The sequence below is a fragment of the Octodon degus genome, unplaced genomic scaffold (genome assembly GCF_000260255.1).
Source record: "Octodon degus isolate 3935 unplaced genomic scaffold, OctDeg1.0 scaffold00138, whole genome shotgun sequence".
In the NCBI taxonomy this organism is placed as follows: domain Eukaryota; kingdom Metazoa; phylum Chordata; class Mammalia; order Rodentia; family Octodontidae; genus Octodon; species Octodon degus.
The window spans coordinates 3,227,418-3,242,948 of record NW_004524714.1 but is presented as its reverse complement, the minus strand read 5'-3'; the positions used below and the strand labels follow the sequence as shown (position 1 = coordinate 3,242,948).

The 15,531-nt window shown below is 41.2% G+C and overlaps 1 protein-coding gene across 4 annotated transcripts in view; it reads left to right on the top strand.

The window, feature by feature from the left end:
* The window catches only part of Zbtb43 (zinc finger and BTB domain containing 43), a 21,746-nt gene extending 10,417 nt beyond the window's left edge, over positions 1-11,329 (top strand). For all 4 annotated transcript variants that reach the window (XM_023701669.1, XM_023701667.1, XM_004641558.3 and 1 more), the window contains one exon: positions 6,076-11,329. In XM_023701669.1, coding sequence (XP_023557437.1) covers positions 6,099-7,502 — 1,404 coding nt within the window. In that variant the 5' untranslated portion in view covers positions 6,076-6,098 and the 3' untranslated portion in view covers positions 7,503-11,329. The remainder of the gene's footprint in view (positions 1-6,075) is intronic.
* Positions 11,330-15,531: the final 4,202 nt, after the last annotated feature.

Below are 15,531 nucleotides of genomic sequence, written 5' to 3'. Positions count from 1 at the left end.
GTGTGGCCAGCTCAGCCCACCAGGGGGCAGGCTGACTGGCATGTGGTGCTGGGGGATTGAACCGTGGTCCCTGGGCTTTGCTAAGCTTGTTCTAAGTAGGTGCTTTAGACCACTGAGCCATCTCACCAGCCCTAATTTTCCTTTTAACCATTATTTGAGTATACAATTCAGTAGAGTTAATTACTTTCATTGTTGTGCAACAAGCACAACAATTTTGAAAAATTTTTTCACCTCAGACAGAAAACTACCTGTTAAGCAATAATTCCCCATATCTGAGGTCTGTTGGTAAACTATCTTACTTTCTGTCTTTATTAATTTACCTGTCATAGATACTTCATGTAAGTGAAACTGTATTTTTCCTTTTATGTCTGACTTATTTCACTTAGCATAGTGTTTTCATTGCTCAGCCATGTTGCAGCATGTATCAGAACTCTAGTCTTTTTGATTGAATAATATTTCATTGTTTAAATATCTCATTTTGGGGGCTGGGAAGATGGCTCAGTGGAATAAGCACTTCCCTGGCAAGTGTAAGGGCCTGAGTTCAATCCCTGGTTCCTCCAAAAAATAAATAAATAAATAAATGTCTCATTTTGTTTATTCCATCTATTGATGAATACTTGACTTGTTTCTGTATTTTACAATTAAATGAATAATTTGGCTTATGAACATTTGCTTGAGTATCTGAGTCTCTGTGGTTTGGGGTATATACCTAGGAGCAGAATTGTGCAGCTGCCAATCTAGACTTGTATCATGTATGTTTTGTAGATATTTCTGTTCTGTGGACTGTCTTTTTACTCTTAATAATGTTTTTATTTGATTTTGTTTTTGTAGTGCTAAGGATCAAAATCCTGGCCTTAGACTGAGTTACATGCCTAGTCTTTGATTGTGTCCTTTGATGCCCAAAAGGTTTTATTTCTAATGAAGTCGAGTTTATCTTACTGCCCATATTTTGGTATCATATAAGAATTAGTTGCCAAGCCAGCATCAAGCTAGCTTCTCTATTTTAAATTTATAGTTCATGTCTTTTTTTTTTTTTTTTAATACATTTGGTACAAGGTCTCACTATGCAGCTCAGACTCTAATGATTCTCCTGTTTTCATCCTCCCCAGTGCTGGGATTACAGGCGTGCACCACCATGCCCAGGCTCAGAGTCTGGCTCAGCACACCAGAGGGCAGGACTGTGCAGTATGTGGTGCCGGGGATTGAACCCTGGTCCCTGTGCTTGCCTAAGGCACGTAGTTCACTGAGCTGTCTCACTGGGCCTATAGTTCATATAAGTCTGTGATCCATTTTAATTTTTGTATATGGTATGAGGTAAAGGTCTAACTTCCTTTTGCATTTGGATATCCATTTCTTTGGTACCCTTGGCTCAAAAAACTACTTTCTCCATTGAAGGGCTTCATACCCTTTAAGTCAAATTAGCCAGAGGTGTGAAGGTTTGTTTCTTTTCCCTTGGTTATATTCTACTGATCTAAGTGTCTGGTCTTATTCTATTGCCGCATTGGTTTTTGTTATATGTCCTGTCTTTCTTTTTTTATTTTTTTAAAGAGAATAAAAAATGGTAAAAAAAAAAAAAAAAAAAAAAAAAAAAACCCACATTAGAAAGGACACAGAATTTCACTAAACAAAATAGGAATTCAACAATGGTGCCACTCTGTTTTGATTATGGTAACTTTGTAGTAAATTTTGAAATTGGAAGTTGAGTGTCTTCCAGCTTTGTTGTTTCAAGGTTCTTCTGGCTATTTATGGTCTCTTGAAATTCTGTATGAATTTTAAGACAGGTTCTCCATTTCTGACAAAACTACTTTTGGGTTTATAGGGCTGCATTGAATCTGTATATTGTTGTAGGTAGTATTCCTTTGCAGTTCTTTCTAGTTTGCAGTATACAAGTTTATGCCTCCTTTGTTAATTTCTGAGGGTTTTTTTTAATAGAAATGCTAAAAGTAGGCATTTTTGTCTTATTCCTGGTCTTGAGAAGAAAAGCTTTCATATGTTCACTACTGATTGTTGTCTATAGGTATTTTCTCATGTATAGTTTTGCTTTTGGTGTTTTTGAGACAAGGTCTCGCCATGTAGTTCAGGCTGATCTTGAACTCACTATGTAGCCCAGGTTGGCCTAGAACTTGAGACAAGCCTCCTGCTTCAGTCTCCCAAGGCTGAGGGATCATACATATGCATAGCCATTCCTGGCTCATATATGGCTTTTATTATGTTGAAATTTTTTCTTGTACAGTGTTTCTAATTTATTGGTTGATTTTTCATGAAAGGCTATTGAATTTTGTCAGATGATATTTCTGCATTTAGCCTGGGGAAACAGGGAGGACTGAGAGGAGGATTTGAGTGCTGGGCATGGTGGCACATACCTGTAATCACAGTACTTTGGAAGGCTGAGGCTGTCAGCTGGAGGCCAGCCTGGACCACATAGTAAGTTTAAGGCCAGCCTGGACTACACAGCACCCCTTTCTCAAAATCAAAACAAAACAAAAAGACTCATATGGGTCTTCCCCCAACACCTTGTTCTGGTAATGTGATATATTGATGTTTTCTTATATTAAACTATTCATTTAGTCCAGCAATAAATCCCACTTGGTCATGTATACAATTCTTTTAATATGCTACCAAGTTTGATGTGCTAGTTTTTGATATTTGCACCAAGATTTAAGATATTTTGTTGTTTGGTTTGATTTTAGAGACAGGGTCTTACTGTATAGTTGAGGCTGGCCTTGAACTTGTATCGATCCTCCTGCATCAACCTCCAGAGTAGTGGGGTCACAGGTATGTGCTACCATGCCTGGCTCTGTGCTCCAGCCTATTATTTCCTTTCTTTGAGTGACTTTTGGTTCAGTTGGCCCTTTTCTTATGTTATTAAAACGCATAGCTGGGTTATTGAGTTCTTTTTTAATGTGTTTATAAATATAAATTTCCCTCCAAATACTGATTTTGCTTTTTATCTCATGAATTTTTGTTGTCATTTAGTTCTAATTTGTCTCAATGTATTTTTTAATTTCCCCTATTTCTTTTTTAATTTTTTTCTTTTTTCCCCCCTATGATTTCTTCAGTGACCTACTGATTGTTTAAGGGGTGGTATTTGATTTCCATGTTTGTCAGTTTTTCACTTTTTCTGTTTTTTGTTTTTTGTTTTTATTTCTAGTTTCATTTTATTTTGGCCAATCAGAAAAAATGCTTTGCATGATTTCAGTCTTTTAGAATGTTTTATGGCCTAATGTGTGGTCTGTCCTGGAGAATGTTCTATGTACATTTATTGGATGTCTTAGATCTAATTGGTTTGTAATATGGTTCAAGCCTTGAGTTTCTTTACAGATTTTCTGTTGTTTTTCTATTGATCGTTAGAAGTAGGGCACTGGAATCTTCACCTATTATTACAGAACAGTATTTCTTCCTACAGTTCTGTCCGTTTTTGCTTCATGCATTTTGGTGTTCACTTGTTAGATATAAATGTTAATTGTTATAGCTTCTTATTGGAGTAACCTTTTACATGAAAGTGTACTGTCCTTTATCATTTGTAGTACTTTTCAAATTAAAATCTGTTGTTTCTGAGAATACAGCCACCCTAAATCTTTCATTACTTTTTGTGGTAGTGTACCATATTGTTTCTTTTTCTCTTTTTTCTTTCTCTTTCTTTCTTTTTCTTTTTCTTTTCTTTTCTTTTTTTTTTTTTTTTTTTTTGTATTTTAGGAAAGGGTCTACAGGGTGTTCAGGGTCTCACTACTAGATTGGACTCGTAGTGATCCGCCTGTTTACAGCTTCCCAAGAGCTGGGATTACAGGCGCACACCACCATACTGAGTCTCAATTGCCCACTCAGCGCGCCCCGGGGGCAGGGCCAGCACAGCAGGCCTGGAAATGGAACTCCCAGACCCTGCACCTGCTTGCAGGTGCTTTAATCTGCAAAACTCTTTGACTAACCCTTTTTTCTCAGTTTTTGTGTTTCTATGTGTGTGAGTGTGTGTATGTGTCAAATACTATTTTGAGTTTCCTTTTGTTTTCAAGTACTTTTTTTGGTGATTTTCTTCGTAATTACTCATGAGTTTACAAGGAACATTTTATTATTATTTATAATAATTATAATTTGGAGTTCAGAATGTCCTTCTATGTCCGTTATAAAACCCCAGAGCCATAAAATAAAAAAGACTGGTTATTTTGCCACAAATTCCACTGTGCCAACAAATTCTATATTAGCTAACTGAAAAAAAATTGCAACACAGGGTAGTTAACTTCCTGAATTTAATAAAAGCCCTTAAAAATCAATATTACTTGCCCAACTTATTTGAGCAAAGGTTGTAACTGATAATTTATAGAAAAATGTACAAATGGTCAGTAACTTGATACAGAATATGTCTTTTTTCTAATTAAGGAAATGCAAATCCAAGTAGCAGGGAATCATAGGTTATTCCCTTGGAAGCTTTGCAGAAGTTTTTTTCATATTTAATAACATCTAGTTTGGGACAAGATATGGCAAGTAGTCACTATCACTGTTAGGATTCCATGTGACTTGGTACAAACTTCCTGGAAAGAAGTTTGATGATACATATAAGAATGTCACATGAAAGCCCTTTGACTCAGCAATTCCACTAGTAGACATTACCCTATAGATAGTTTCAGAAATATATACCAAAGTAGTTATATACTGATATTCATTTTAGTATTGATTAAGTTTTGGGAAACCCAGACAATTGAAATCCTGTAAGATGAGAAATGTTTGAATTAGAAAATGTGCATGCTCTAAGAAACTGTGACCATTAAACAAAATGAGCATCTGTTTTTGGTAATGTTGCAGAGACTCCCCCTAAAATACATTACATGTTGAAGGCCAAGTACAAAGTAAAAAGCAGGTAATTAAACCATCTGAATGAGGATGTGTGTGTGTGTGTGTGTGTGTGTGTGTGTCTGTGTGTGTGTGTGTCTGTGTGTGTATGGTTCTGGGGATTGAACTCAGAACCTTGTGCTTGCCAGGCAGTAGCTTATTGTACTGACCTAAGTATCTCCCCAGCTGAATGAAGATTTTTTAGGCTATATATGACTTATTCTGCTGATGCACAAAGAAGTTTCTAGAAAGTTGTATAGGCATTTGTTATTGATAATTTTCTTTGGGAGAGACTAGGAATAAATGATAAAGAAAAAAATGTCATACCTTTTTTTAGTTGTTCTTTTACATGTGCATTCATTATCTTGTCCCTTTTCCAAATGATTAAAAACCAAAATTCTACAGTGATTAAAAACTAGCAGAGTATATGTTCACTCAGAGGAGGCACTCAGAATTTAAATGTAGACCTCCAGTCTATACATTTACATAGTTATCTTTTCCTTTTGAAATTACAAATACCCAAATAGTCTATTTTATGGCCTATATTAAGTTGTTATGAAATGTCTTATGATGTGACTTCTCCTCCTCCTCCTCCTTTTCTTTTTGTGCCAGGGATTGAACTCAGGACTTCGCCTTTGCCAGAAAAGCACTTATTCTGCTGAGCTATCTCTCCAGCCCATCCCTAGTCTCCTTGCTACTAGAGTTGCCAGATTCATTCCTGAGAGCCTTTGTATATCCATTTCCTTCTTCCCAGAATTTTATTTTTCCCTGTTGCTGCTGGGGATTGAACCCAGGGCCTTGGTATCACAGGCAAGCATTGTGCCACTAAGCTACACCCCCAGTCCCCATCTCACAATTCTCTCTTATTACAACTGGGCAAGTGTGAATTGAATCTGAAATTTAAAATTCATTTGTTTTTATAGGAATCATTGTTTTGATTAGAAATATTTACTTTGTTTTGCTTTGGGGATTTGTGTAGCTTACAAATACAGCTGCTGTATTATTTTCTTACCCATAGACAGAGGGGCACAATTAAGAATACTGTGAAGGGTGTGGGGTGGCTCCTGCTTGTGGCATCCTCACACAGGTAAGCCTTGCTGTGGGGAATGAGTTTCTACCTCCTAGTGCCCAAAAGCAGATGGGCCTCAGGGAACTTGAAAGCTTGTCTTATTTTTCTTAATGAGAAAGAGGGAAGGAAGATGGGTTAAGTTTCTCTGTAGGCTTGAATTAATACCAATTTTTCTTTTGTAGTACTATTCACGATTTGTGATGAAATGGAGCCTGGGACAAACTCCTTTCGAGTAGAATTTCCTGATTTTTCCAGCACTATTCTGCAGAAACTGAACCAGCAGCGCCAGCAAGGACAATTATGTGACGTCTCTATTGTTGTCCAGGGCCACATTTTCCAGGCACACAAAGCTGTTCTTGCTGCCAGTTCACCCTACTTTTGTGACCAAGTACTCCTGAAAAACAGCAGGAGAATTGTTTTGCCTGATGTGATGAACCCAAGAGTGTTCGAGAACATTCTCCTATCTAGTTATACTGGTCGCCTAGTAATGCCTGCTCCAGAAATTGTTAGCTACTTAACAGCAGCCAGCTTCCTCCAGATGTGGCATGTGGTGGATAAATGCACTGAGGTTTTAGAGGGAAACCCTACAGTCCTTTGTCAGAAGCTAAATCATGGCAGTGACCACCAGTCTCCAAGCAGTAGTAGTTATAATGGCCTGGTAGAGAGCTTTGAGCTGGGCTCTGGGAGCCACACTGATTTCCCCAAAGCCCAAGAACTGAGGGATGGAGAAAACGAAGAAGAAAGCACCAAAGATGAGCTGTCGTCTCAGCTCACTGAGCATGAATACCTGCCCAGCAACTCATCCACAGAGCATGACCGGCTGAGCACTGAAATGGCAAGCCAGGATGGAGAGGAGGGGGCCAGCGATAGCGCTGAGTTCCACTACACCCGGCCCATGTACAGCAAGCCCAGCATAATGGCTCACAAACGCTGGATCCACGTAAAGCCTGAGCGCCTGGAACAGGCTTGTGAAGGCATGGATGTGCATGCAGCCTATGATGAGCACCAAGTTACTGAGTCTATCAATACCATGCAGACAGAACACTCAGTCCAGCCTTCAGGCGTGGAGGAGGACTTTCATATCAGGGAGAAGAAAGTGGAAGCAGAGTTTGACGAACAAGCTGATGAAAGCAATTACGATGAGCAGGTGGATTTCTATGGCTCCTCCATGGAAGAGTTTTCTGGAGAGAGGTCAGATGGGAATCTAATTGGGCACAGACAAGAGGCTGCCCTCACAGCAGGCTACAGTGAGAATATTGAAATGGTAGCAGGGATTAAAGAAGAAGCTTCTCACTTAGGATTCTCAGCCACTGACAAGCTGTATCCTTGTCAGTGTGGGAAAAGTTTCACCCACAAAAGTCAGAGAGATCGACACATGAGCATGCACCTCGGTCTTCGGCCTTACGGCTGTGGTGTCTGTGGTAAGAAATTCAAAATGAAGCACCATCTCGTGGGCCACATGAAAATTCATACAGGCATAAAGCCGTATGAGTGTAATATCTGTACAAAGAGATTTATGTGGAGGGACAGTTTCCACAGGCATGTGACTTCTTGTACTAAGTCCTATGAAGCTGCAAAGGCTGAGCAGAATACAACTGAGGCTAACTAAAAATAGGATCTGGCCCTTGAGTGGCATGCACAAAAATAAACTATGGTAATTAATGCAAATCTGGGCACAGATGATGCGTGCTACTTGCTATTATGAGAGAAGCTTTAAAAAAAAAAAAAAAGGAAGATATTTCTGAAAGACCAGCTCTAAGTAGGCCAATTAAAAAATCTAATTCCTCAAATTTGTATGTTCGTCCTGGCTTGGAATGGGTAATGGCAATATGTTAACTCCCGGCTCAGCGGGCAGGGGAAACCTTGGAGCCAGTTGTGAATGAGGCAGGTGAACGTGATAGAGAGACCCGCACTTGGAACTGGGCGCCAGCCCCCGAGTTCCATTTCAGGTGGCAGCGGTTTTGGTCATTCATTATTACAAGGTCATGTTGAAATTTTGTTTTGTTTGCTTTTACTATACATAGTTAGATAATGTGGATTTGTTTTGGTAGCCGCTTCACTGAATGATATGCTACTTAGATAAAAGCTACAAATAATATTCCTAGGATGAGGAGTTACTGTCTGGTTTTGTTCTTTTTAAAGGGTATTTTAACTAAAACTATGGAGATACTAGGAAGATGACATTCTAAGGCTAAAGTAACTTATGGTACATTCTTCAATTTCTGTAAGATGTCACTGTCATGTTTCAAGTTCTTTGGCACATTTTCATATTAGTACTAAGGTTGAGTTGAACTGTTGTATCTTATAATTCTTTTGGGTGCCAGAAGTGTTTAATTGGTTTGCTGCCCCACTAGCTATTACAGCACCTGTGCAGTGGGTCCTGCTCTGTCTGGGAGACGTCTCACCTGCTGTGAGTGGCCAGAGGACCATGGTACGTGGACGCCCCATCTGTTGCTCTTAGTTTATGGTGCTTCTCAACACAGACAGCCAATAACCACCATTCATGAGGAGGAGCCAGAAGTTCTGGCTGAGGGTTACCTGTGGACTTTAGGAGTTAACAGAGTGCTCCAGGAACCTTCCCATCGTCAAAGTGAGAATTGGGAAGAAAGCATCTTAGAGGAGAGGAGGTTCAAAGTGCCCAAGAAGAGTCTTGAAAATACACTGGTGGGGGGGCATTTTTCAAAGGGGTACGCTGAGCTAATACTGCCAGTTCTTTATAAGTGCTGGGATGTGTGTTAAAGGGAGAATGAAGTCCTAATTTTAGCAGAATATTATACAGACTCATGCTCCCAAGTTACAGATAAGAGCTGCACAAATTTACAAGTCCACATAGTATACTTAGCAAAAAAAAAAAAAAATGAAAGTAGCTATTCTGAAACCTTTTTGCCAATTGGTCAGATGTTTTAGGTTCAAAAAAAGGCATGCATTCAGAACACTTTTAAACTGTGTAACATACATGAGATTATTACCAGCGTAGGACAGGGTGCTACTGTTACATCATCTTCCCATAGAATTACTTGTCTAGTCCTTCTAAGTAGGAACTTTTTTTTCCTTAACATAAAAATAATTTCTGTTGGATTTGAGGTGAAGTTATGTTTTAAAGTTTGGCTTTGCTCTAATATAAGCATTGCTGGCAATAGCCTCTAATCCTTAAGCTCCTAACACCAAGGTGTTTACCTGTTGAACATTATCTGGAAAGGGGAAAGACAATACTTATCAACCAGTTAGTTCTTGTAATCAAGATTGCAAAACAGGGATGTATTCACTAACACTGTATCATTCTCAATATAAAAAAGCACTTTGTATTTAAAACTTTATTATAAATATATATATATATATAGTTTTTTTAAACTTAGATACTAGATATTACCTCTTGGTTGTTTGCCACATGAATATCATCTTTAGTGTTGAAACTTGCCGGTTAACAGTCCTTTCTCTGTGTACCTGACAGAGTGTATGAAGGTTACTGTACAATCAGCACTCAGTTCCCCTTTTTCTCATGTTAGAGGCCAATGGGTTTTAGATATAATCCTGGCCATTATGTGTGAGAAGTTCTTTTATTGCTCCTACAAATGTCCATACTAAGACAGTGAAGCTGTTCCTTTCTGCCAGAAGCAGATCACTGCTTCCATGGTATTAGCAAGACAGTTGCTGCTTTTGCCAAGGTTTGGTGTGCTGTTTTGTATTAAAAGCTGCATTTAAATGAGCACTGGGACATTTGCGGAGAAGAGTCTGAGAGGTAAAATAAAAATATTCTGGGAAAATTGTGATTCTTGGGTTATGTTGAATCAGCACCCTGATTCTGAGTGGTAACAAAGAACCTTTGTTCAGCCAGGAATATGACCAACCCCTAGTGACAGTTTGGAAGCAATCAGTTGTGGCAGGACTTACTTAATGTGCTTGAAGAGTATCTAATTGAAATCCATATATGTGTATCAGCTGCTAAGTGTAGAACTTAAATTTTAAGTTCCTCACGTGTACTCTCTTGAATTTTTTGTGATAGTTGGGTGGTTCATTGGTCAGCCAGACTGAGATGGTTGGGTATCTGAGAAGCTGGCCATGTTAAGGAGACAGGGAGAGGGGTAGCCTGAGTCCAGACATTCAAAGTAAATGTTTATAAATTCTGTTTTTTAGAATTAAGAGACCTACTGCATTCCTGCCTACTCCTGCCCACACCTAGGTTACAGTGACAGTCTCCCCTCTTAGAAAAAACATAGCTTTAGGAAATTCTTATCCTTCCAGATGAGTTTGGATAATTCTGGGTGATGGTTTGAAAACAGTCTTTCAAGGATTGTTTCATTGGCCTACAACCAAGGTATTTATAGCCCTACTTTGAGTTTTACCTGGTTTTTTTTTTTTCCAGGCCTAGTGGAAAAGGGCTTCAAGACTCCAGTGGCATTTAATACTCTGCAACATCGTGTCTTTAATTTTAGAGGGACACATCACAGTAATTCACTTGGTAATGTAGGTCTCACTGTCCAGCTGAGGAAGTCTCAACTGTGGTTGCCCTCTCTGAGCTCCCAGCCTGCATTCTGATTTCTAGATCTCATCTCTAGTTCCCTTGGGCCACTATTTGTTTTAATGGAGTTTGCACAGAAGGGCTGCCTCCATTCTAATGAGCAATTTGTTGAACTCACTGACCCTGAGCAGGCTCCTAGCTATTTGGGAAAGCTGTATGCTCCAAGTAGCTCCTTTCTGCAGAGGCTGCCACACCCCAGACAGCTGTGGAAAGGAGGTGGAGGCACAGCAGGCAGTGCTGTGTGTCCTGGGAGTGTGTGCCACAGCTTCCGGGGGGTGGAGAAGGCACCTCTGCCACAACTCCAGGTGTTTGCTGGTGGGAGCTCTCCCATACTTAGAGAGTGCTGGAAACCAAGGGACGTGTTACTCTCAGCCCCCTTTTGTGCCACTAATTTTATAATTTAAGTTGCTTTCATGAGTGACTTAGTTCAATGAAACCAGGGTTTGTTCAGGTTTTTTTCTTCGCCACCTACACATTTAAAGGTACAAGTTTCTTAGTTCAAGTCTCTACTGATAGTGCCCTTTGGGAAGATGCTGGAACACATTTTGCAAATGTGACTTTTTGTTGTTGTTGTTAATTTTGCTTGAAGCCCGTGTCATGTCAGTTGCTGCTGCCTTCTTTCTATGAGGTTCCCAATGTTTCTTCCAGAAAATTACTTTATTTATGCAAGTCAGGTGACTCTTAGGCCGCAAAACCATTTGATGATAAACAGATTATCATTAGGTGCATATCTTATTGATATTTTGTGAAATGTTATGCCTGTGTTGCAAAAGTTGAATAGTTTTGTCTTTATATAATTGCTGTCTTCAGTGTACAGCATGGTTTTACTTAATTGAATGTTACTGTTTAATATTTTCTTCTTATAGAAGAGCCCATGCCCTTTTGTATGACATGTTTTAATAAATGTTATCTGTCAATTTTGTAAAAGTCTTCTTTTTCACTCTGATTAAATGACCATATCTTGTTTTCATTGTGGCTTTTGCCACCAAGAGTAAAGTTGGATTGTGTATGGCCTTTGGATAAGTAAATGCCGCATAGCCTGATCATCACATGGGACAATAAGTGAGTGTCATTATGCCAGGCATTTATGATGACTGCTTGTTGTCAACTCCTCCAGGCATATAGGATACTCCCAAGTGTCCCCCAGGTCCCTACCTCACCCTCTTTCCCCTAGGAGGTTGGCCCTGGGCATCTGTTCTGGAGGCTGGTCAGGAGTCCCCAGACACTGAGCAGAGCTAAGAGAGAGAGAAGTCAGGGAATTCACTTCCCTCCCTGGCTCTCTAGCTGTGGGTTGGCAGTGGCTGGGTTTCTCTGCCAGGGGCCAGGGCTCTAGTCTGGCAACTTCTCAGATGTGGTACCACACCCTCCCCTGTCCCTTTGAGCCCAGTATTGGTCCTTGACTCCTGCCTTTGGCAGCCCTCAAGTACTTTGCTGTCCCGGTGTCTGTTTCCTGCCAGGACCCTGGCTGATGCCTTAGATGTCCTCATTTCACAAAGGAGCCAGCTGTGACTTAGACAAGGTAGGATTCCCCAAAGGCTACACAGTGACACAAAGTAGAGCCAGGATTTAAGAGCCTGTGTGGCCGTCACAAACTGGTGTTTTTCCCAAGGCTCTGTAGTGTTCTCATTAGTGGGGCTTTTGCTTCACCTTACTTCCCTCCCCCATCTCTTTCACCCAGCATCCCAGCCCTTGAGAGGCAGCAGCAGGTTTCTCAGAACCTGAGGACTGAGGGCCCCACGTATTTCCTAACAGCTCATTACCAGAGAGACTGCTTGTTTTAGACCAAACTTAACTGTCTTCCCACACAAACCTTCTGTCACCACTGTTTGTTGTGAGGTTTTGCCCCCTCCCTGTTGCTGATTTTGAAGCCAGCTCCAGATTGCCTCAGTCAGCCTAGCCCTTCTCTGTATGGGGACAGTCACCCCAAAGAGCCCCATCTAGCCTCTAATAGAGGTAAGGCCCCACTGTTCTAAGTGAGGGCAAGCCGCACAGCCCCTACAGCTGATCGTAGATAGTGACTTCACCCTCATCCCTGCCGTACCCCTGGGTGCCTGCAGTCCAGGAAGCACGACTTCGCTAGCACCTATCTCCCCAGTGGTAGAAGCTGGCAGGGCTAGAGAGGAGCCACACGTGAAGAAAGAAGATGGAGTGGTTCCTTTGTGTTTGGGAACAGAAGGGGTAGGATGGGAGGGGAGTTGCCCATATGGAGCTTACAACACCTGTGCGGTTTATTTAGATTTCCTCCTAGTCAGCTAAGGGACTGCTTCTTCCCACCCAGCCACAAAGCGTTCCTTCACAGTCCTCATCCCCAGGCAGCTGAGGGCTGACAGCCCTACACCCTGCACACCGTCAGTGGACCCATTCCCAGGTCAGCATCTGGAAATGAGGTGAGTTCAAGATTGCTTTGACATTTGGGTATTATTTGGTGAATGATTTTACACGTATTCTTTCTCAGTGCACAGATAGGAGTGACACAGATAGGAGTGAAAAATTCTGTGCTTTTGTCTAACTATTGAATAGTCTTAAAATGCTCAGGCTTGGATGTGGCTCAGTGGTGGAGTGCTTGCCTAGTTTGCATGAGGCCCTGGGTTTGAAAAAAGTCTCAGTTCAGTGAGTGAAAATGGGCATTTGTTTCTCTTAAGGAGAAACCACAAGGGCGGGTGGGGATGGAGAGAAGCCCTCGGTCTTTTCTGAACTGGTTTGACTAGTTGAATCAAACCAAACAATTTGATTTTGAAATCTGGTACCACTTGTAATTTTTCCAAGCAGATAAGCCAGTTGAGCCTTGTAAATAGCTTGATGCAGTTACAAGAGAGTTACAGTTGTCCTTTGAAGGCACGCAAGCTCCATAAAAACAATTTGGAGGCAATATTGTAGGTAAATACATGTTATAAAAACATAGCGGCTTTTTACTTAGACTCTAGTGACTGTGAGTTCTGTTTTTTTCTCCCTCATATTCCAAAAATAAGAAACCAGTACTGATGTCATTAACTGTATTTATAACTTAATAAGATACTACTTATTCCCCAGGGTATGCTGGCCCGCCTGAACAGCTAACCTTGATGAATGGAAGTGAAAGGCTGCCTCTAGAACTGCTTCTTTCTTGTTAATTTGGGGTCAGTGGTGCTGTGATAAACTCTCACTTATTAGGGTTCTCTGAAAAGATCCTGACCCGCATTGCGCTCTGGACGTGATGGATGAATGCCAAGTCTAAGCACAGCTGGAGTTCCCGTAGGAGCTGGTGTAGCTAGAAATTGTAGACTTTCATATGATGGCAAAGTGATCTTGAGCCATCCTAGAAAGCATTGATTTTTGCCTTGTTTATAAATGGTGTTCATAATGTGAAGCATCTTTTCTCTGAAGAATACAAGAAGATTGCTCTTGGTTTTTGTTTTGTTTTGTTTTTGTTTTGTGATACTGGGAATTAAACTCAGCCTTTGTACTGAGCTGCATACCTGGCCCCTCCCTCTCTTCCTTCCCTTTTCCTTTTTCCTTTCCTTCTTTCCTTTTTTTTTTTTTTTTTTGAGACAAGGTCTCCTTAAGTTGCTAACTTGTCTGGGCTTGGCTCAAATTTGCCATCCTCCTACCTTAGAATTTTTTTTAAACTACAATTTATATTCTGAACACTTCAGTGAGCCCACTGAATGCCATACCTGCTTTAATAGGAGTAAGGAGAGTTGTAGTTGAGTAAAACACTGTCAGTGAAGATCTTGCTTGCTTACATGTGGTAAGTACTTAGCATAAATGAACTCATTTTGAGAATTTCCTTCCGGGTCACTTCATGTAGCAGGAAAGGATGATAACCTTATGTTGTCAGGAGGGTTTTTTCCTCCTTTGGGAAAACCCCTTGCTGGGTCAGCAGAGTTCTATGAATCTGGAGTGAAAGTCACAGTTTTTCTGCACATGCAAACACTACCCAGCTGGACACTGACCAGTGTGACTTTTGCCAGATTGTCCTAGTGCTTGGAGGTGGGTGACACCAAGGACTTCTTGAGTTATGGAACTCTGCTGTCTGAGGAGAAATAGAGATTTCAGGCAATAGCATCTACTTAAATTCCATAGGTTCAAGAAACCCAGGTAGAAATGAACCATGGAGAGCCCAGGGATCTTTCAGCCTAGTAGACAATGTCCATCAACCCCTATTCCAAGGAATGAGCAAGGAAAGAGAGGCCTCATCCTCTTCCAGCCAAAGTAACTTTCATTTCCTAGGAGTGGGTCCACCAAAGGCTCATTCCCTGGTACAGCTGACATTTATTTACCAAGGCTGCTGTCTTCCACAGGGTCAGGACCATAGGTTGAGCCTTCATCCTCACATCAACCCTTTGAAGTAGGTGCCAATGTGGGTGCTGTCCCTTAAAGCAGAACGCTGACTTGTAGAGACAAAAGGAAACCAGCTCAAATGGCAGAGCTCGATTCGAGTCCAGGCAGTCAGAGTTCTGTGTGTGATGTTGTCATTCATAACTGCCGGCTAGGGGCTCTGAATGTCCAGAGTAAATCTCAGACTGCTGCCAGTGTCCAGGAAGAGTTCCAAAGGCCAGAGTCTTATCAGACACTGCCCTGGTGTTTATCTCCAAGAGACTGTGTATCTTTAGTGGAGCCTGCTTATCTCCATGTCTAGTCGTGGCCCGCCCTTTTCTGTTCCCATCCTCTCTGAAGCTACTCTTTTTCTATAGCCTCCACTCACAGTCTCTTCTGGACTCCTCCAAGGCTCTGAACAGATCTGATGCTCTCACCTCCCAAGCACAGGCCACCGAAGGACCTCGACTTGGCATCTAGGATGCTCCCAAACCTGACATTAGCCTATTTGTCCTCATTTGCTGCTTTGCACTTGCAACCTGGCTGCTTTTCTTCAGCTTCTCATTGTCCTTGCACAGATGACTTTCTCAGCTTTGAGTGCTGACCTTCCTAAACTCTTTCCAACCACCCCTCCTAAACTCTGTCCTCTTCAAGGCTCCTTTCTGTTTTTCCAAGCTCTGCAAAAATAGTTTCTGTGGTTGCTTCCCCGAGTACCCTTGAAACTACACACTGCTTTTGGTTTTCCCATTTTGTGCGTGCGTGTGTGTGTGTGTGTGTGTGTGTGTGTGTGTGTTTTACTGGCATTGAACCCAGGGCCTACATC